Source organism: Hippocampus guttulatus, chromosome 20 (genome assembly GCF_054856545.1).
Source record: "Hippocampus guttulatus isolate MCC_2025c chromosome 20, RoL_Hgut_1.0, whole genome shotgun sequence".
Classification (NCBI taxonomy): Eukaryota; Metazoa; Chordata; class Actinopteri; order Syngnathiformes; family Syngnathidae; genus Hippocampus; species Hippocampus guttulatus.
This window is the reverse complement of record NC_141280.1, coordinates 10952579-10975010: the sequence shown is the minus strand read 5'-3', so window position 1 is coordinate 10975010 and position 22432 is coordinate 10952579. Positions and strand designations below refer to the sequence as shown.

Below are 22432 nucleotides of genomic sequence, written 5' to 3'. Positions count from 1 at the left end.
ACGGACCTGAAAATGAGTACTCGCTTGCTGAGTTCATAAACAAATTCAAAAAAATAGTACAAACAACCTACATCAATCAGAGTTAAAATGATAAATTCAAAACATTAAATATAATGATAAATCAGAACTAAGTTGATAAATAGAGAAAGGTATTGAAATATCCATTATGAATACAAGAGAAAATTGACACAAGAGTGTCAGGGTGTGGAAGTATATAATCCCGATACAAACCAAAAGTTGTACAAATATCACGGTTAAGGGTAAAGTATGAGCCTTAATGGAGACTTCTTTTTTCTTACTTTTTTCTTTTCTGATTGATATAAAAATGATTTATTAGATACAATCACATAACGGGGTAGTACTAGATACGTTTTTTTACTTCTTCCTACTCCCTTGAACATAATAACTGTGTTGAATGAAGATTGATTTCTTTCTTTTTACTTTTTTTATCTACCTTATTTTCTGTCAAATTATTACTGTATATATGTTTTATGTTCAATAAACAAACAAACAAACAGAAATTGAAAACCTAAATCAAAGACCATGACAATACCCCCATGCAACCCCGCCTCCAAAGTACGTATCCCAGAAGTCACAAAATTAGCAAATGTCTAAAAACCGGGTGAGCGGATGAAGGCCTGGAGGCACAATCACGGCCTGCCAATCTAGGCCATTCTCGCGGGCATCCTGGAGTCCAGATTTGAGGATCCTGGCAGGGCCAGACCTAAGGCCAGACAATAAATCAGGGATGAGAGTGGCTAGTGATGAAAAATTCTGAAAATCAGGTGGGGGTCTGGGGGCCGTAGGACTAGTGAGGACCAGGGGGAACTCCCTGAATGGGGGCCCTGGGGGCAAAGCCCCCGGAAGCTAATGGGTTTTACAGATTTTAAAGCCTTAAAACCATTATGTTTATCAACAAAAATTGAAATACCATTCCCTATTTGCTTACAAAATTGGCACTTTATACTAAACATGCTAAAGATGAAGTGCATTCAATGTACACACTACTTTAAACTTTCACAGAAACAAATCCCAAGACTGTTCACTATTCTTTCAAGTGAAAATTTGACATAGGCCTTTGTGCAATTTTGCTTATGCGTTCCTGGTGCGCACCAACATGTAACTTCAAATTTGCTGCTCAAAATCAAAACTAAAAATGGAAACACATATTGAAGATTTGTTCATTACATGTATTCATAAAATGTTGTGTAAATGTGATAAAAAGCTGTTGATTCTTACCTCATACAGTGATAGTGAAGTCCCAAAGTGTTTACTATACCTGTATATGGGTTATAAATCAATCGAGTGGTTACTTTTCAGTAGAAATGTCTGTTTTCGGTGTTTCACCGAGGTTGCGTGACTCTGCAAAGCTTTCCGTCCTCTCTATCCGTATAGAATGACATCGTCACACACTGTACACAGAGCTTTACCAGCGACATCAAGCTTTTTCACGAAATCCGAGACAGGCACAGACAATGGTTCCTCTTCACTGGTTCCTACTGGGGACACCGTCAGCTTTCTATCCAACCAGTCCCATCGAAACTTGTTTTTCAGATCAGCATCTATCTGACGCACTTTAGCTTTGTCACGAGTCTCGAGAACATTCGGCATTTTGTTTAATACAGACTACATACACGAGTAATTTCAATACACTACATCCATCATGCAAAACCATTCAGAATTTGTGGGAAAGGGGTTTAGGAAGGCAAACAGGCCGATAGAGCGACCAATCACAACAAATAAGACATTGGTTTTAGCCCATATACGAAGTAACGACAAACTAACACTTTGCGAATAAAAAAATGGTACAGTATTCAAAATGGATGGCTGCAAACTTTATTCGTTAACATTACGAATCCCGAGTCTGTCGAAAACAAGTCCGGGAGCCCAGAAATAACACCATGTCCCCCCCCCCCCCCCCCCCCCCCCCCAAAAAACAATTCTCAACGGATTTGGCACAATATAAAAAGGTCCATTTTGACTGGAAAAAAAGCGGAATTCTGCCAAAAAGTGGAGAAATCTCATCCCTGATAGATGCTTGCAGGGGCGGCCACAGTGTATACACCGCTGTGATATGGGCTTGGTGCTGCTGAGAGGCGAGGACGGGGGCCTGCCACTGGATGCGGGCCGCAAAAACAGGATTGATTGGCAGGCGCAGGACACACACTGCCAGGACAGGATGAGAGACCGGGGCCTGAACCCACAGAGGACTCTGCATGAAGGCCTGCAGCCACCGAGGAGCCGGTACAGGGGCCTTGATATTATTGGTGTGGGAACTTCTCCTAAAAAAGGAGTCGGCAGAGCATCTAAATTCCCATTTTGTTACTGCTGAAAAAGAGCTGGCAGATAAACTTCCTCAACCAACAAAGGCCTATGGGATTGAATACATGATTTCTATGGTCAAAAGAAACCAGACACTTTTGAAGTCTCTCGTATTTCTGAAGAAGCCATTTATAAGCTCATTTGGGAACAAAAACCCATGAAGGGTACTGGGCCAGACCTCCTGTCAGGTATGTTTGTCCAGGATGCTGTAAAAATGATCACTCCCTTTGTGACCTTTCTGATCAATTTATGTAAAATGACAGGTACAGTCCCAAAGGGAAAAACCAAGAGTGATTCCTTATTTTTTTTTTTTTTTGGAGGCAGCATAAGTGACCCAAATAATTACAGAACTGATATCAATTTTCATAAATGTCTTAAATAATGGAAACTCTATTTAGAACACATAAATGGTTATTTTATTGTTTTAAATCAAAGAACAACCTTTTATTTGAATTTCAATCTGGTTTTAGGAATGCGAATTCAACAATCCCACATTTCATTGTCTTGCTATTACAACGAGCAATATGCTATGCCATCAATATCAGCGCCGCTGAGAAATATGGTAACTTTACAGTTATGAAAATGGTAGTCCATAGTTCCATACTGGTAATAATTCTTTCAAGAATTATTCTTTGGATTGGTTTGTTTTAACCCTTTCATGCACCCTGTGTAACCTGATAACATGGTAAGCTGTCCACTGTAGTAACCGCTGTCCCTGAAAGGGTTAAGTTCTTGCTTGACCCGCTATATGAATGGGTAGGTTCAGGGCTAAGTTGATCCATTTCCAACAACCTAACACAATTTATAGAGCACTTAAAACAATATGGTCAGGCACTGTCACAAGGGCCGATGCTTATTTTGACTGAAGTTTTATTTTCAAACGAAAATGAGGAAAGGTCCCTTGTTATCACCCCAAAATACTTTTTATTATTTATTTTCGTTAATGTCTTGCTTTTATTTTATTTATTTATTTATTGAGAGCTTGTACAACAGCTGGTTTGATGAAGTGACAGCACAGACCATGAGATATGGTTAAAATGTGGTTTATTCGAGATGCATGCCATCCATCTCTCTATAATGTTCCAAACGCACACCACTGTGGGGAAGAGTCAGTCAAGGCCAGAGAGACTGTATATAGTGTTTAATATTTGTTTTTGATTTTTACCTTTATTGCCTGATAATGACACATCTTTAGTTGTTCAAAATTTGGATTTGTTTTGACATGTCTTCAATAAAACAGTCCAGATATTGGAAATGAACTACTTGAAAATAATACACTATAATACGGTAGAATGTTAGAATCGAATATAAGCACAAAATGGAAATTGGGCTCACAACCCTTGCAATGGAATAAACATTTAAGACAAACAACATCATGGAACATTGGAGTATATTGTGTGAAATTAAATATGTTCTAAATGTATACTTTCAGTTTGATCAGTTTTGATTAAATGGCATTAGTTTTTGTTTGTAAGAAAAGCAGTCACCAGAGTATTGTATTTTCCGCACTATAAGGTGCACCTAAAAGCATTCAATTTCTCAAAAGCCGACAGTGCGCCCTTTAATCCAATGTACCTTATATATAGCGTTACAGTCTTTGTAAGCTAAAAGCATCCTGCCGGACACTAATTGACATGTGCATTCACCAACACACACTCAAACAGACAACTACTTTGTGAGCTCTGAGCAGCCATGATGAAACTAAGACAATACCAAAAGCATTGTTAACTGCTGACTAAACAAAGGAAGAAGGAGACAAGCAAGACTTCTAAAGATATTTAGCCCCTTGTGGATGTGAGCCCACGAGGTTTGTGTGCCTTTTTGTTGAATCAGTTGTCCTCATAACTTTTGTCTATCATACATTGTTTTGTAATGCCATCTGTATCTATAGTTCCTTGTTTGTGACTAGTTCTCATAGCTTTGTTACGGCTGCAGCGGTTGTGAAGGCTTCATATAAATAAAGCTGTATTGTATTGTATTCCTTTAGCGTAGCGCCATCTAGTGGATGCACAGTGCAACTCCAGCCATTATTGTAGCCTCTATTCCATGCGCCTTATAATGCAGTGCACCTTATATATGAAAACAGTTTTAAAATAGGCCATTCATTGAAGGTGCGCTTTATAATCCGAAGCGTGTTATAATGCAGAAAATACGGTAAATTAAAGGGAGTGGTTTCCTACAATTGTTATATTTTCTTGTTATTAATAAGGCATTGGGAACAGTTGGCAATTTTACTTTATTTCACAGCCGGACAGGATCCTACGCTGACCGCTCCGCTGACCAGAGCTGCGTCAGGGAAGCTCACTCCGCTGTTGTTGATCTTCAGGTTCCTCATACAACCTACATAAGGCTCCTTGGTTACATGGCTGCCTGGAAGGGAGATATCTGAGAGGTAGACAAATGTTTAGAAATGTATGACTCAAGCAGAAAAAAAAAGGCTCACACTGGGCGATAACTAACCTGGAACTCCACCAATAAAAATCTTTGTGATGACTGTAGAGTGAAGATTCAGAAACCCATCCACATTATGGACCTGCTGGTCTACTTGCAACTTGAGGATGCCAATATTTTTCATCACTGTGATCAGGCAAGACAGAGCAGTTTAATGTACTCATTATGTTATATTACAATGAGCTTATACCGTACTTTTAATGTCTGACTCTCTTGGAGGTTCTGACTTTGCTTGGCAACGCAGAATTTCTACAAATAGTGTTTTAACTAAATATTGCATCAAAGAATTGGCAGGTGTGTTGCAAACTCAAAACAAAAGACCATAAAGAAAAAGAAAATTTGAATGCCATTGAGAACAAAAAAAAAAAGCACCACCTGGCAAAGGACAATGTGTCGGATTAATTATTTGTGAATTCTGACCAAATGCCAATCAGATGATGTAAATGAGGGTTAAAGACGATCTTGCATTTTTGTGGAGACACAAGACAAGTATTTTCACAGTGATTTGTGGCCTCTGTTCATGCCCTGCAGTGATGCTCTCTTCTTGTACTCAAGTACTTTTTCACATAGGGCCAGGTACTTTTGAATAGTCGCCCTCACACCTTTAATAAATCAAATAATTTAAAAACAACATTTTGTGTTTATTGGGTTAACTGGGTCTTACACTTGTTTGATGATCTTAACCCTTTCAGGTGCAGCGGTTACTACAGTGGGCAGTTCATCAGGTAATAGGGTTACAGGTTATCATTATTTGTGCATGAAACCTGAAGCGGGGAACCTATGCGAAAAAAATGTAATTTGAGAAGAGGGCAAATGCATGGCACTGTGTTATCGTCCATCTGGGATCCCTTCTCAAGGTTTCTGTTGTTGTTTGTCACATGACAATTTCTTCTTTTTGGGATTTTAGGTTTTCCATGCCAAGTTGGGTTAAGATCAGGGGATGTCATTGATATTTGTCAACTATACGATGAATGAAACACTGAGACTCTTGATTAAAATACCGCCGCTCGTTCCTACCCACTGCTGTCAGGCTGCTGAATAAAAAATAAAATGATGTGGAGGACATTTGTAATTAGCACAGCCACCTTATCTATATCTATATTTATATTGCACTTCATTGAACGGTGTACATCGAAACAGTAACATTCATTGTGTGAATGCGAATACTTTGTTTTTCTTCTTTCTTCTCTACCCAATCTTGCTGCTGTAGACTGTAAATTTCCCCAATGTGGGACAAATAAAGGATCAAGGACATCTTAAAATAAACACCACTTGATTTGACTAATCCATTTATTTTTTTCGATGTTGGAAATGAGGTATTGGAAATAAAATGGAACAAAATCTTACGCTTACTTGCACAATTCTTTGATGCATTCCCTTACAAAATAGGTTCATCACATTATTTGTCCATGATCTATGTGGCACTCTTTGGGAATTCTTCATTGTTCTTAATACATTTTGACCCCCCTAAAAAAATTAATTAACACTCACCTGCAATTCTATGCCAATGGCCAGCACATAGAGCCCGCCTTGGAGAAACTGTTGCCAATAATTCATGTGTCCCATCAGTCAAAACGACCACCACCTGGAAAACATTGTTTTCATTTCAACATTTCTAACCATTAAAAGAAACATTTAAAAATAATGTATGTATTGTAATATAATTGTCTCATCTGTGACTTTGACTTACTGCTCCTTGATGAATGTACAGTGAAAAATAACCCTCTGCTCCGGGCACATGCAGAAGTAAACCCGATGTCACCTGGGGCCGGACCTCCATTTCGAGTTGAAATCTCGGTCCCAAGTCAAGCGTGTCTAAAAGAGGGAAGGAGGCAAAGTAAAGGACGTTCTCTGAGGTCAGGTTGACATGAAAATATATCTGCATGATTTCGAGCTTTATTTTCCCTCTCAAATATAGTGAGCATTGTGGCAAAGGTGAGGAAACTGGTTGGGTTAAAGCAGTGCTTCTCAAATTGTGGGGCGCGACCCCCTGGGGGGGGCGCGAGGCTTCGCCAGGGGGGGGGCGCGTTTAACCTGGGGGAATATGCTTTTTTATTTTTTTACTGTCCTAAAATAACTTGCAGTTGCACCTCCACTACGTTAGGGGCAGTAGCGCGCTCATTGGCAGAGTTTGCGCAGAGCATTCTCAGGGAGGAAAAATGACGAGGCTTGGCTTCAATGTGCCTGTGGTGGCAGACGAGGGAAGATTGATGTACTTACTTTGTCTAAACGTTTTCGTCACGGACAGCATGAAGCCAAATAAATTAAGGTGTCACGGCAAGACATTACACCCCAATCACGCTGATAAGCTGCTTTCTTTTTTTATTCTCTTATACGTTAATAAGGATACAGTGTTATGCAAAGGTGCATTTATACAATTTTACAGACAAATGATATTTTGATATTTATAGCTGTGCGGGGGGGGCGAGATGTTTTCCTCTTCCTTGGGGGGGCATGACAGAAAATAATTGAGAACCACTGGGTTGAAAAAAGGAGTAGTTACTTTTTGTTATTGTTGAATGCAAAGGGCAACCATTTAGTGACACACTTCACAAATTTGCCCAAAATATGGTTAATTATCGTAATTATTGAAAATGATCCATGTTTGGACACTAATCGTGGAAATGATTTCTCCCAATAATGAGCAACGATTAAAGAAAATCAGGACACAGATAAATATCAATATGCAACACTTTTTAAAATGTTTGTGCAAGTTACATAATGTACAAATCAACTTGCAGATGTTTAAATAAATCCTCTCGCACGTTGAACTTAAAACCAAATTTACAGCATTTTTAATAAACTAACATTTCGCAACACAATTTTTCAATATTTGAATTCCGTCATGATTCTGTTCCTGTGTGCGTCTCCAGCAGATGGTAGAGGAGGGCTTTCCCTCCAGTGTGCACACCTGCTGCCAATGTTCATCAGTGCGCAATGTATTTCAGGACTGCCTAATTGCAAAGTCCTTGTCGGATTATTGACCTGTTTTACTGTTGTTCTGCTCAATTGTTGTTTTCTAGACCCCTCGAACTCGTCATTGTCGTTTTTGCTCTCTATTCCCTCATTTGTTAGTATTGATATTGTTTTGTCTTTAAACTTACTCTTGCTTTGTTTCTTGTCATTTCGTTTATATTCTGGGCTTTACTATTACCTTGCCTTTCGCTAGCGCTTTTTGTTTATGCCTTGTTTGTCCTGGCTCCTTGTGACCAGGGATTTCTGTTTATACTTTGTCGGTGCTCTTTTTCAGTAAATAAGTATTTTTGTTACGGATTTTCATTTGTGTCTACGTTTATGGAATTCCAATCACCATTCAGTTCGTGCAGTTTGTGCACAAACTATGTGAAATTCAATTTTACTGTGACATTGTTTGTAGACATAGCAATGAAAAGCAACACACCCAAACACACACAAAGAAACCTCTCACTGGTGATCTATATTTAGAACATGCCCGCGGACAACTCAGATGGTGCTGCGGGCGACTGGTTGTCCGCAGGCCCCGTGTTGGTGACCCCTGCTCTGTGGTCCTCCAATAACTTAAAATTTGACAAGTAATGATGAATAGGAATTCACAGGAAATTAACAAATTAAAATCCAACAGAATGGTTATTTTTTCTAATTAATGAGATTGGCCCAAACAAAAATGATACTTCCTGGATGTATGCAGTCAAGGAAAACATGTCAGGGGGTTAAAAACTGGAGTGCAAAAATGAACGTTAAGTTACCCAAAAGTACGTAGCCTCCTTCCTCTGCAAAGAATGTTCCTGCCTCGGTGAGTCCCTCAAAACACGGTGTCACTCCAAATGTTTTATCAGCAGATGACAACCAATGCCGATTGAGCTGGATATTCCTCAAACAGCCAGAAAAGCTGTTTACCGAGTCACCCTAAAGGGAACAAACACAAAAATATAAATACAGTACATATAAAGTCTGATTGTGAGCATGAATGGTTGTTTGTCTATGTGTGCCTTGGGATTGGCTTGGCTGGCAACCAGTTCGGGGTGTACCCCGCCTACTGCCCGAAGAGAGCTGGGATTGGCACCAGCACCCCCACGACCCTTGCGAGGATAAAGCACTTCAGATAATGGATATACGTATCATATACAGTATACACACACACACGCACACACACGTGCACACACACACTCACACACACACACACAAAAAAGACGATGGCACTCCCCCCACCCCCAAACAAACATAAAAATGTGATTCTCAATGACCTACTTGGGAAGTTATTTTTTTAAAACAGGGATGAGCAACTTAAATGCCACAACTTATCTACTCAGGGGCCACATAGGACCGTGCACTTCTGCACCAGATGTATGAAAAAATACTGTTTTAAATATGGACAAAAGATGTCCATATGTGAAACATATGTGCTCTTAAGCAGTACATGACCAGATATAAGACAAGTCTGCCATCTACTGGTGATTGTTGATTTTACAACTGAAAACTACAGTCGAGCCCTGCCACACACAAACCCGCAAATTACATTATAGATTTTTTTTCTTTTTTTCCCCCCAATATTTAGAAGTTTTTTTTCCCCATTTTTCCACCATGTAAAAAGAATATCGAATGCTTATCAGCAGTTTTCTAAATTATCAGCAGACATGTAATAATGAAATGCAGAAAATTGGGAGGGGGGGAAAAAATCATTCAAGGTGCCCATCCGCGTTTTGAACCCTGAAAATGATGTTAGTACATGACTATTTATGGAGTGCGCTTTTCAATAAATATCTTTATCATCATATTTGTAACAATGATATATTAGAGTGATGGATCTGCAGTTAAAAATCTAATCCATACCAGAATATTTTTCTGCGCTCGCTTTGGAGGTACGCCTCCAAAATAGAGAGGACTGCTGACATGCCAGGGCACAGCTTTGCCTTTAACTCTGTCCTCCAACACTGTGAGTCCATCGACGATCAATTTTCCCATACTTCCATCACGGATAAAAATAACCTTCAGAAAGGAAGCACAATTTCTTGTCATTGTACATTTTATTGACTAAAATTTGCTCTTGCAAGTACTGTATTTTCCGCATTATAAGGCGCACCTAAAAGCATTCGGTTTTCTCAAAAGCCGACAGTGCACCTTAGAATCGAATGCGCCTTATATATAGATCAATATTCAGATTTCTTGGACGTAGTATTTTAAATATTCTGCAAAGCGCTTTGTTACAGCTGCAGCGGTTGTGAAAGCTCTCTCTCTCTCTCTCTCTATTATATATATACTGGGTATATATATATATATATATATATATATATATATAAAGCCGTACTGTATTGTACTTCCTTTAGCGTAGCACCATCTAGTGGATGCAGAGTGCAGAGCCGCAGCTACTACTTCAGCTTCTAAGGTCCGCCTTATACGCCAAAGCGCCTTTTAGTGTGGAAAATACGGTATTTCATATCATAATCCAGTGGAACTAAAATTTTTTTACAATCAGCATAACACTGTGACCTGTGATATACTGAAAGTACAAAAAATATCCTTCGGTGGAGGATGAGAAACTTTCTGTTGGCCGATAATATCTGCACAATGACGTGCTCATGAAAACTGTCAATCTAATCCCAAATGGTCAAGTAAGTATTGCGTTTTTGAAGACGGATGCTTTTTAGCATTATCACAACAATCAGTTTTTACATAGAGCCTGAAAATATTCATTCGGGTTGAGAATTTGAACAATGGCAGTACCGTGTATCTGCATCTCACAGAACATTATATATCACTGGAGTAATGTGAGCAAGTTCATTCTCTTGAGAGAGACACAACACATCACACAGCAGCTCTGTGTTATGCCATTCATTACGCAGTGTCACATGCTTGCACTTGAAAAAGAGTTACCTGTATGTGTATCTAAAATTCAGCCTTAATATTGACAGGTGGAACAACAAGATGAACTTACATTATGCCATGTTCCATCATTATACTTTTCCTCGCTCCAGATTTCCACACGCTGATCACCTACATTGAAAGTGTATACAAGTCTACCACTGGCCAGAAAGAGAGTCATAAAGTTCCTCTCATGGATGTCAGACACATAAAAAACGAGGCCAAAGGATGCGTTGGTCTTGAGGGATAAGGAAAAGTTGGACCTGGGCGGAAACACATTGATAGACAGTTGTTTTTTTTTTTTTAAAGAGAAGGCTTTTACAATACTTGGAGAATTTTGAAGAATTTAAGACTTACTTATGAGAAAGGGATTCTGGGAGCTTTCTGTAGTGCTGCCTACTGTTTGCAAAGCTGCCATATTGGTAGGCATGTTGTGTTGCTTGGTGACTTGGGAGATGGCAGGGAGCAACGTTCATTTCACTGTCACTTCTTAACTCCATTAAATGTACGGATTCATCCCTGCTGACCTGTGGCGGCATACATGAAATATTTTGGCTAAATTAGAAATTAACAATCCAAATGGAGACCCCAGAAAGCCACAATAAAATGAGGTTTACTGAAAACCTCAAATGAATGATACCTTTTTTATTCAGTTTAATGTTTTGGGGTTTTTTTCCCCACCTTACCTTACGTGATACCCTCCGTTTGGCGATAGATTTGTCATCCTTGTGCCTTGTTGAAAGAACAGCAGGAGGCTTTTGCAATGGACAGTCCTGCAGGAGAGCCTGGACATTCTCGGTGTAGCGCTGAAAGTCTTCAGGCTCAATATCTCGGTCTTGTCTAAAGAAATCGGGGGAGAGAGAAGGGAAATTAACTATGATTAAATGCTGTTTTTTGGTACCAAGTTGAAGCAGCAATTTCAATATGGCAGGCAATTCATATTCCAGCAGCTCCATGTATATATTTTCAAATGGCTGCCATCCGCATGCCACCCAGGTACTCTCCAAATGAAATATTCTTCCCGTGGCATTCAATTGGCCACAAATTAGCTTGACACTATGTTCCACAGCCCACTTGGAATGATCAAGGTATCAAACCTACCAGGTTTTGAATAGACAAACATGCCACACTTCCTTAGGCTCTATTTACATCTTTTGCTTCCAGCAGCTTTTGTTTCAGGCCATCGTGGTCAAAATGCAATGGGCAAAAATGACAGATAATGAATGCCTGAAAGCTATTTCGATGTATGGATGAGAAACCTCAAAAAATAAACAATAAAAATAAAAAACAGGTGCACGCAACTTAACCGGACAGTATGAAATAGACGTTGAGCCAAACTACTGGATGTACCGTATTCTCCACTCTATAAGGCACACCTAAAAGCATGAAATTTTTTCAAAAGCCGACAGTGCGCCTTGTATATGGATCAATACTCTAATTTCTCGGATGTAGTATTTTAAATGTTCTGTAAATTGCTTTGTTACAGCTGCAGCGGTTGTGAAAACTCTATATAAATTCCCTTCAGAGTAGTTCCATCTAGTGGACGCATAACGCAACTGCAGCCACTATTGTAGCTTCTATTCGGTGCGCCTTTGAATGCGGCGCGCCCTTTACATGAAAACAGTTATAAAATAGGCCATTCATTGAAGGTGCACCTTAAACTCCAACGCACCTTATAGTGCAGAAAATATGGTAGTCAATTGTTGGACAAGTGTTTAAGTCTCACTGAGAGTGATAGAACTGTATTATCGTAATAATAATAATAATAATAATAATAATGCATTTTATTTAAAAGCACATTTCATGCCACCCAAGGACACTGTACCGACAATAAGAAAAATACAATGTAAAAATTGGTAAGCGAGATATTATATAAAAACAGGACATAAAATCATAAAAACATAGGAAATGGAAGAGCTATGTGTTGTAGGCAATCCTGAACAGGTGTGTTTTGAGACGGGACTTGAAAGTGGAGAGAGGTGTGCAGTTTTGGAGGTCCGGAGGTAGATTAGTGACGTCTTTGCATGAGTGACGTCTTTGCATTCATGGATGCCTTTGTCTTATTAAGTACTGTACTGCTGGCATGTAGAAGCGACGCAGTTTTCTGGCAGATCACATGTTAGGTGAACTATGTTCTAAGTTGCAGAATAAAATAGGCCTTACGACAGTGGTGTCTAGACTCCGGCCCAGGGCCGATGAAATTAACTCAACCATACAAACAATATACAACTGTTTTCTTGACTGACTTTAGCGTGTTTCAAAAAGTTGAAGAATTTTAAAGTTGCCCTTTCGTCCTTCCATTTTTCTGTATGCGGCCCTCAAATGAAGAAGTCTGGACACTCCTGCCTAATGGCTGAAGAACAGCAAGCCACACGATGGGCATTCCTTCGACCAAGTGCCCCTTCTTGCCCCAGTGCTAGCTGATAACAAGCATCCAAAGTGACCGTAAATGTTTTTAGCTTTATACACAGTAACAAAAAACATAAACCATTTACCATTGACATAACATGTATCATGTGTTTATATGTACAATATTTTGTAGGGACCATATACTTATGTTTATCATGCCGCATAATTGAAGTTAACATGCTAGCATGGCAATTGACAACTGTTCCAGCTTCTCCACTGAGCAAATTAATATCCCACCTCCTCCTTAAAGTGTACTTTTGACGGTGCCAGTGATTTCTGTCCATTTCTGCATCAAACCTGGACTGTTTGAAGCAGCAAGAATGGTGAGACTTTTGAATTTGCTCCCCAGTCTTTTTTCAAAGAACAATTAAAAATTGTGTGCAGTTCTGAGCAGCAGAAAAAGCAATTCATCTGTGTGCAACCTGGATGACAAAGAGCTCTCTCCTATGAACGACCATAACAGTTGTTCAGTGTTGAGAAGGGATCTACCTGTTTATGTAGGCATAACTAATGCAGCCTGTAAAGTTCTTGAAACTGCTCTTTGGTGAGCCCCCAAAGTAGAAGTTCTTTTCTGTCGAAACGGAAGAGGGTCTTGTGACCGATTGTGGGCGTATCTTCTCCTGCTTGTCTTTGTCGTCCACCAATAATAAATACCTTGGGTGAAAAGAGAAACACAGGTTGTGTTAAACGAGATAAATAATACAGCAAAATAGTGCTAGCTGACCCACGACCATCAAAATGTATCATAATAGCATCAAAAGCAAATTGTTCCGTCAAAGTAAAATCAAATGCTTACTTCTGATTATTCACCGAAGCCAATAAGAAGTGTGCCCTTCCATCATTATAGTGTTTCTTATGCGTTTTAACTCTTGTTCCATGTGAGTTCATCACCACTGCTCCGTTCTCAAGGGAGATGCTGAATTCGTCAGGCTAAAGCGGTAAAAATGAAGCAAATATGCAAGCGCGTATTGGTGACCCATAAACATGAACAATTTACTGTTTAATGTTGAATAGCACCGAAAACTAGAGACATGCTGATAAATTGCATTTAAAATATATATATATTTTTTACATTTAATAATAAGTGTGTTCATACCCCTTCATTGTGATAGAACAGAACTCCACTGGCTTGAACGGTTCTGAAGTTGAGGCCTCCTTCAAAATTGTCAAACGGTGAAATCTTTGCTGAGGATTTCAAGTAGCTCTCACCCATGAAATAGGCTTTATGTGATGCCTGTAAAACAAATTCTCACAATGTTAGATGCCACACAGTCTATCGCTCAAAAAAGATGAAACGTGGCGCTTACAAAAGACTCCTCAGGGCACCCACTACTGATGCCAATGGTGCCAGGCTCCTCTAAGAGGTTGAAGTCTTTTTTTTGGAACAGGAAGCCTTTGACACAACCTTTGAGGCCAACCACAGCGGACAGCTCGGGCCTGTCATGAAAGACACAATATCACTGTATTTGTTTTGTGACAATCAACCTCAATCTTGTCAAGTGTCTTCGTCAAATCTACAATTGAATAAACATACCTCGAGCATGTGTATGTTTTTTTTTAAATAATACTTTTATTTTTCAAAACGAGGGTTCTCAGCATGCCAAATTTGAAATTCCTTTGTCAATTTTTGAAGTACAATGGCCCCTCGTTTATCGCGAGAGGTTGTGTTCTAAAAATAACCTGCGATAGGTGAAATCGGGAGCGTCTTGCAGAATCCCCTGTCATAAGAAGTTTCAATTCCCACCTCCGACAAAGCTTTTGACTTTGAGAAGGCGTTCGACCATGTCCCTCCGGAAGTTCCTTTGGGGGTGCTTCGGGAGTATGGGTTTTCGAAACCCCTGATACAGGCTGTTCAGTCCCTATACCACCGATGTCAGAATTTTGTTCACATTGCCTGCACTAAGTCGGATTCATTTCCAATGAAGTTTGGATTCTGTCAAGGCTGCCCTTTGTCACTGGTTCTGTTCATAATCTTACAGTTTGGTGGGCTCAGTATTGCATCTCTGGTTTTTGCAGATAATGTGGTGCTGTTGGCTGGTCAAGTCGGGATTTCCTACTCTCACTGGAGCAGTTCGCAGCTGAGTGTGAAGCGATTGGGATGAAAATCAGCACCACCAAAGCTGAAACAATGGTCCTTAGTCAGAAAAGGCTGGAGTGCCCTCTTCGGGTCGCAGATGGGATCTTACCCCAAGTGGAGGATTTTAAGTATCTGATTTGCTCACGAGAGAGGGAAGGATGGAGCGGGAGATCGACAGGCGGATCAATGCAGCATCTGCCATGATACGGACTTTGAATCAATCAGTCATGATAAAGAAGGAGCAAAGCCAAAAGGTGAAGCTCTCCACTTTCAGGTCGATCTCTGTTCCTATCCTCTCCTATGGTCAACGAGCTATGGATCAGAACGAGATCCCGGATTCAAGGGGCTGAAATGAATTTCCTCCGCAGGGTGTCTGGGCTCTCCCTTATAATAAGGTGAGAAACTCGGTCATCCGGGAGGGGCTCAGAGTAGAGCCGCTTCTCCTCCATATCGAGACGAGCCAGATGAGGTGGCTCGGGCATCTGATTAGGATGCCTCCTGGACACCTCCCTGGTGAGGTGTTCAGGGCATATCCCACCAGCAGGAGGCCTCAGGGATGGCCCAGGACATGCTGGATAAACCATGTCTCCTGGCTGGCCTGGGAACGCGTTGGAATCCCTGGGAAGAGCTGGAACAAGTGGCTGGGGAGAGGGAAGTCTGGGCTTTCCTGCTAAAGCTGTTACCCTCCCGACCCGACCCCGGATAAGCGGTAGAAAATGGATGGATGGATGGATGGGTTTTGAAATGGTTCTTGACTGCATGTCATCATAGTCACTGGAAACAAGCTTTCATATGAAGGGGATACACACCTAATTTGGGAACACCAGCCACCAAGTGTCTCACAGCCACAGCTACCTCATTTGGTAAATTTGCATACGTTGGCCAAAAATAGTAAGGGAACGTTTCTGTTTGCTAGTCCGAGGTAGGAGTAAAAACGTTTTTCCTTTGAATTTCGCTGCAGGCGAGTGGGGTTGATACTGTGGTGAAGAAAGCGGGTGAAGCAGTTGGCTGGAGACTAACCCCTCATGAGTGCTCACCTAAAGACTAGTTTATCTTGTAGTTCGAGTGCATTCAATAGTTAGCTGCAGTAACGTCCAATTATACCTGAGAATGGTTCAGATCGTGTTCATGCTTGCACATTCAGGACTACAGTCCTCTTTTCATTCAAAAAAAAAAAAGACCATTCAAGCATCACATTTCTCATGTTTTTGAGGCTGGAGCATTGCAAGCTGCAGCTGGCTAACTCGTCTGTGTAGAAAATGAACTTTCACAACACTGAAGTTCACAGTTCTCATAGTCTAATATTAGACTGCAAACTGCAGCAAACATGTTTGTGGCTGCAGGATTTTTTTTACTCACCTCGATAGGAGAATGTGTGAGGGTGCCCCACCTATGTAGATATCTGAGAATGGCAGAGTGGTTTTCGGATTCTCCATAGATTTAATGTGGCTCTTGTCCACCAGAAGGATCACCTTCTTTGACTGATGATAGATCACTGATATCTGTTCCATGAGTCAAACACAGGCACCATATTATTTGAAATAAAAAGTAGCCTATTTTCTGTGGGCTATGTTATTAGACCAATTTAAAAAAAAGAAAAAGAAAAACATACCTCGTGATGTCTTGCATCGTTTATTTTTAGCTTTGGTATGTGATCGTCCAAAAGTTTTGGCCCATCATCGAAACCAAAGTCATACATTAGGCGCAAAAATCCATTTTTGATTTCTAAAAGAAAGAATTTATCCTGGGGAAATGAGAGCATGGACAAAAACCCCCCCACTGTAAATAACATTTCTATTTGTGTGAGTTTACTTCTTCTCGTACAGTAATTGAATGCATGCACAAAGAGTCAAAGGCTAAGACAGACATACATTCTAGAACTTAAATAATAGCAAAAATCAACATAATACAGTAAACTATTTCTTTCCCCACTTTTAACTCTTAACATCAGCGGAAGAATGGCTCCAGAGTATTAGTTACGATACTTTGAACTTACAGCATTGACCATGATGAAAAGCCCTCCATTGTTTGCCACCGTTCGCACTGAAACATCAAATCTTGTGACATAACCAAATTTCCCCCTCCGCTCGATGTTATTAATCAGTGCGTAGCCTTTTCCATCAAATAAATAGCTTGCAATACGACTCTGTGAAAAAGCCAATTTGTACCTGTAATTATAAGGAGAGACTGCATTAGTTAAGTGTCACGTGCATTCAAATTTCACAATGTACAGAATTGACATAAAACTGAGTAATCATCAACTCAAAAACCCGAAGGTTAACCCCCAATTTTTTAGAACATTTAATATTGGCAGGCCACCCGCTCCTGAACCCATTTTTAACCCTTTCATGCACCAATAATGATAACCTGTCACCTGATAACATGATAGGCTGTCCACTGTAGTAACCGCTGTCCCTGAAAGGGTTCATAACAAATTTCGATTTTTAATTGTCAATTATTGTCAATAATGTACATCCACATTAGATAGTTTCATCAAATTGTTCAGTATTGTTACTGAAGTGTGAAAAGTGTGAAAAATATCTGGTGTTAGCAATTTTATGTCTATTCTTTTATTTGGCAAAATAATCCCCCTGGTTAATTTTAATGCACCGTGCCATTTTAGGAACAAGTGTGATGTCAATTTGTTGACTGGGACGTCCCTTCCACCTACTGTTGTTGTTGAGTGATACACCAGATGGATGTAAATCTGTTTTTTTTTGGATGTTTTTTTTTCCTCGCGAGGTGACCCTAATAAGCCGTTGTATGGAAAAAATAAAAAACAAAACGATAACAAATGAGCTGGTCAGTGCCGCCCTCTTCCTCATCCAAAAGCAAGATGTCCTGGCCGGTTTGTTGGCCTTGAACATGGAATCCAGACTAGGATTTTTTTTTTCATTCATTTTAGGGTTGCAGCTATCGAATATTTTAGTATTCGGTTGTCCTACTGGAAATTCTATCCTATAATCGGGTATTCGGAGTGGTAGAAAGTACTGGAGACAAAAAATAAATAAATACACTTCCACCTAATAATGAATGATCACCTGTTTTTTATTTTAGATATTCAAGATTTCCATAAATTTAAACTGCATAGCAGCACTCTATTTTCCTTTCTAAAAACATTAGTGATTTTTTTTCCGACAAATTTCTCCCCATGGTTATAGATTTTGGTCTATGAGACAGAGCCAACATCAGACGTGCAGTCGTAATTTTGCCAGCTAAAATAACTCGCTTGGTAACAGCTAGAGCTTGTGGCATTAAACAGCCCCAAACAGAGTCAAGTTAGTCATTATGCCACGACACCCTGCTGGGAACAACTCCAAAATAAAAGCGTACCTAGGCCTTAATTTCCCGATATGATTTGGTACGATAGGTTTTATGTTGAAGATGGCCTTCTTACTGCACTGCGGCATGTTACTGTCAATTGTTACTGTGTTTAGCATGACCCCTTCTTGGTAGTGTACAAATAATACCTTCACCTTTGTTTTTTTGTTTCTGTTGTTGTTGTTTTTTAAAATCAAGGTATCCAAATTAATCAAGGACTAATTTCAGCCCTTATTTATTTCTGTATTTATTTATTTCTTTCAATGGAAAGGATATAATCTAACCCACATCACCGACAAGCTCCTGCCTTCGCATGCGGTAGTTAACTCATTCACTCCCAAAGACGTTTTTAAACGTCTTTTCAGACTGGGTCCAGAATTAGCTGGTATTGAATGAGTTAATTATTTATTACCATAATTTCCGGACAATGAGCTTCTGTCATACGCTTTCAACTCTGCAGCTTATTTAATGAAGCGGCCTATATAAAGATTTTTCTAAGAGCCGCCAGGGAGCGCTCGAGCATAAAAGGTAAGAGTGAGACGTTGATATATATGTGTCGAGGAAGACACGATCATCTGTCACATTGAAAGCAACCGGCCATGAGAGGGCACATTTCACCTGTTTTCACCTGTGCTTTGGACCGCACTGCATCCACCAAGGATTACTATTGCAAAAAAATTAATAAATAAATACCTCCCAAAAGAAATTATCGTGAAAGTTGACATGAAATCGTGGATGGTAGAAAGCCTAATGAAGGAATGTTTCACCGGGTTTTATGGCAAGGGAGGATTTTTTCAGAGAAAAAAAAAGTGTTACTCGACGGCGAACTGTTACTTTTATGGTATATATACTGTATATATATATTTTTTCCCAGCCCTGCTAGTGCTGTTTTAATGCCGTGGTGCCGCCGTGTAACAGGCACTATTTGGAAAGAAAAGTTAAGGTACGTTATTAAAACTTTGAAAACTCTTCCTGTGTACCACTGTCTTTGTTTGTAAATATCTCATGTTACAATGTGAGCACCTGCGGCTTGTAGACAGGTGCGGTTTATGTGTGTACAAAATGTTTTTCCTTTAAAAATGTAGTGGGTGCGGCTTATAATCAGGTGTGCTCTTTAGTCCGTAAATTACGGTATGCGCTTCAGCACAGGCCTCGTCTGACACAGAGCAAGCAAAATGGACATCGTCAGTGATGGTTTGGCAGACCTTACGTCAGTATTGACGATGAAAAATAGTACATTTGGTCAATGGAAGCTACAGCTTCATGTTTACTTTCAAACTAAGCTTGGAGCAGACGTGTGGGACTTCATGCAAACTGAGCATGACGTCTCTGACCCACTAGTGAGAGGACACTTTGACTTTCTCCTCTTTCATCTATAACTGCTTCAAACAACAAGGCGTACGCAGGAATGGTGGTTAACGACTGCATGGCTGTCCATGTCTTATGTGTTGTGTTATATTATTTTGTGTATTTTATGTTAACTGTCCTGTAAAGCACTGTTACAACTGCAGCTGTTGTGGAAGCGCGAAATAAATAACGATGTATTGTCTTGTATTTTGACCATCACAAGCAGAGTGTCATAAAGGTTGATTGACTGATTGACTGAATACTAGATTAACTCTTCAAAAAGCACGCGTTGCTGTTTTCACAATAAGAGGGACAATAACGAAGAATATATATACGTCATTGAAAAATACCTGGAACATGGTGTTGATTTAACCACATCCATTTTGTGAGTGTTTTTGAAATTATATAGACTGATCACATCATTGTTCAGCGAGGCCAACTCGATGCAGCCCACAAAGGGAGCAAGAGTCAAAGGTGGTGGGACCTGAAGTGAAACAATTAAATATAGTCATAGTCAGATAAATATGGAAAATATTCAATCGATGTTGACTTCTTTGTCGTTACAAATAAAATACCTTTGCATCTGGTGGGACACCCCCAACAAAGAACACCATGTCTTTCGGGTCAATGTCAAAAAGTGAGTCAGTTCCTGGGGCTTCGCCTTTCTGAATGAACTTCTGTTCATCTGTGAATCTCTGGCTGGGGATGACTAAGTAGATCTTCCCATGTCTACCCAACCTGCCAAGAAAGAAAAGGAAACATGATTATTTTATGACTGAGTTCTATGAATTCAATTTGCTTGGCAGTCGTAAACCCCTAATGGTGGTACCTCTCGACTTTGATGTAGTTGAAGACAGCAGGCCATTGGCTCACAGGCTTTGAACTCAGTGGGATTTCCACGTATTCATCACCAAGATTATACATGTACACAAGGTTGTCATTCTTGATGGCAAGTCCCATGTAGTCTTTGCTACCCTAACAGCACAATCGGGAGCAAGAAAAATGTTTTAGATTATTACGAAAAATTATTGATGTTGTAGTTGATGAAAGAAATAGCTGTATCTCATGGAGTAGGATACAATGCCAGGTAGCCCAGCCCAAAGAGACGATGTGGGGACCTTTCTCTCCCTGCTGGAGGGCCCAAGTGGGTGTCGGGTGCAGTGTGAGTTGGGCTGTGGACGATGGTAGTTTTAGGGACGTGGAATGTTGCCTCTTTAACCGGGAAAGGCCCTGACTTGGTGCACAAAGTCAAGATACTCTGATGAGATATCGTCAGGCTCGCCTCATAAACGGCTCGGGCTCCAGTACCCATCTTTTTAAGAGGGGCCGGAACATCTGCCACTCTGGAGTTGCCCTCGATTAGAGGCGCCAAGCAGGTATGGGCATAGTATTTCTCACAGCTCGGTGCCTGTACAGTGTGCGATGGGTTCTGACTGTTGTTTATGCCTCAGCACCAAACAGCAGCTCAGAGTATCCACCCTTTTTGCAGTCCATGGAGGGGGTGCAAGAGAGCATTCCTGAATACTGGGGACACTTGTTCTGCTGGCACACTTCAACCACAGATATGAACAAATGAACATAGGTTGGTATGACACACCCTTCTTGAGGTGTGTGCTCATGGCATTGCTAAGATAGTACGGGTAAAGGCATTAGTGCATTCTGTCTGTGGACAGCAGGAAAATTGAAATAAGAAGGATGTCGGCACATTGTGCTGTATACAGTTATGCATCACACCATACATTTACAAAAAAGTGAACGAAGATAAACCTCTCACGAGTGATTTATTTTTTTTTACCCCCAATGTTCTGTACTGATAGCAAAGGCTTTGGCAGTGGAAAAAAGTAAGGAGCCGAGAAATGAGTGAGTATGACTTAATTTCAAATTCCATGCATTGTCTTTGTTGCCCCTACCACCATGGCCACCGCATAGGCATAACAGTTAGCCAGGCAGCTACAACGTATCTAGTCTTCATCTTTACAGAAAAACTGAAGAGGTGAGGGACAATGAAAGCAAATAGGCCACGTTCTGTGCCTTCATTGTTGAGGTGGCTGACCGAAACTGTGACCGTAATGTGGTCCTTACCACAACACGATATCATGCTATTAAATTGGAAGGTGTTTCCAAACTTTTGTAGGTATTACACGCATAGATGCTGCAAATGACAATACAACACAATTTCAGACACCATAACATAATTTTCGTAACTATCTTTTCTTGAAGCTCTTCCCTTTGTGCATCCACTATCATCAAATCACAATAGTACAGTACTTACATTTTTGTCACCCAGATATAAAATGAAACGGTCCTCTATTGGGTCCTGATCTGGGTCAACTCTCATAAATAAGCTGATGGACGTCACTGCCTTCAGATCTTCCATGTTGGTGTCAGCATGAATCTCCACTGAAGACTGACCATTGAACTTCATGGACACTTGAACCTAGAGCGGAAAATATTTCATTGCAAAATCTAACATTCTGTTTAAGAGTCCCTCGTTAATGCTGTTTTGCAATTACCAGATTAATTACCAAATTAAGGTAATTTGGGGGAAATTGATTAACTTTTGTAGAAATGTAGAATATACTGTGTAAGTTCCAAAATCAACTAAACCTGCATACTAATACATTCATGTAGTCTTTTAGAATTAGAATCCATCCATACATCCATTTT

The 22432-nt window shown here is 40.1% G+C and overlaps 1 protein-coding gene across 2 annotated transcripts in view; it reads right to left on the bottom strand.

Annotated features, from left to right (window-relative positions):
- Positions 1 to 1949: 1949 nt before the first annotated feature.
- The window catches only part of lama4 (laminin, alpha 4), a 57179-nt gene continuing 36696 nt past the window's right edge, over positions 1950 to 22432 (bottom strand). Inside the window, exons 21-41 of one of the 2 annotated variants that reach the window (XM_086100711.1) lie at positions 22038 to 22202; positions 20595 to 20740; positions 20341 to 20503; positions 20116 to 20249; positions 17094 to 17265; positions 16710 to 16841; positions 16457 to 16599; positions 14328 to 14457; positions 14117 to 14254; positions 13817 to 13950; positions 13510 to 13674; positions 11298 to 11451; positions 10969 to 11138; positions 10685 to 10874; positions 9583 to 9738; positions 8499 to 8658; positions 6464 to 6588; positions 6265 to 6358; positions 4783 to 4899; positions 4558 to 4707; positions 1950 to 2282 (exon numbers count right to left, since the gene is read on the bottom strand). In XM_086100711.1, coding sequence (XP_085956837.1) covers positions 4559 to 4707; positions 4783 to 4899; positions 6265 to 6358; positions 6464 to 6588; positions 8499 to 8658; positions 9583 to 9738; positions 10685 to 10874; positions 10969 to 11138; positions 11298 to 11451; positions 13510 to 13674; positions 13817 to 13950; positions 14117 to 14254; positions 14328 to 14457; positions 16457 to 16599; positions 16710 to 16841; positions 17094 to 17265; positions 20116 to 20249; positions 20341 to 20503; positions 20595 to 20740; positions 22038 to 22202 — 2937 coding nt within the window. In that variant the 3' untranslated portion in view covers positions 1950 to 2282; position 4558. Of the gene's footprint in view, positions 2283 to 3349; positions 4708 to 4782; positions 4900 to 6264; positions 6359 to 6463; positions 6589 to 8498; positions 8659 to 9582; positions 9739 to 10684; positions 10875 to 10968; positions 11139 to 11297; positions 11452 to 13509; positions 13675 to 13816; positions 13951 to 14116; positions 14255 to 14327; positions 14458 to 16456; positions 16600 to 16709; positions 16842 to 17093; positions 17266 to 20115; positions 20250 to 20340; positions 20504 to 20594; positions 20741 to 22037; positions 22203 to 22432 lie in introns of those variants that run through there. The other variant, XM_086100710.1, reaches the window with a different exon arrangement.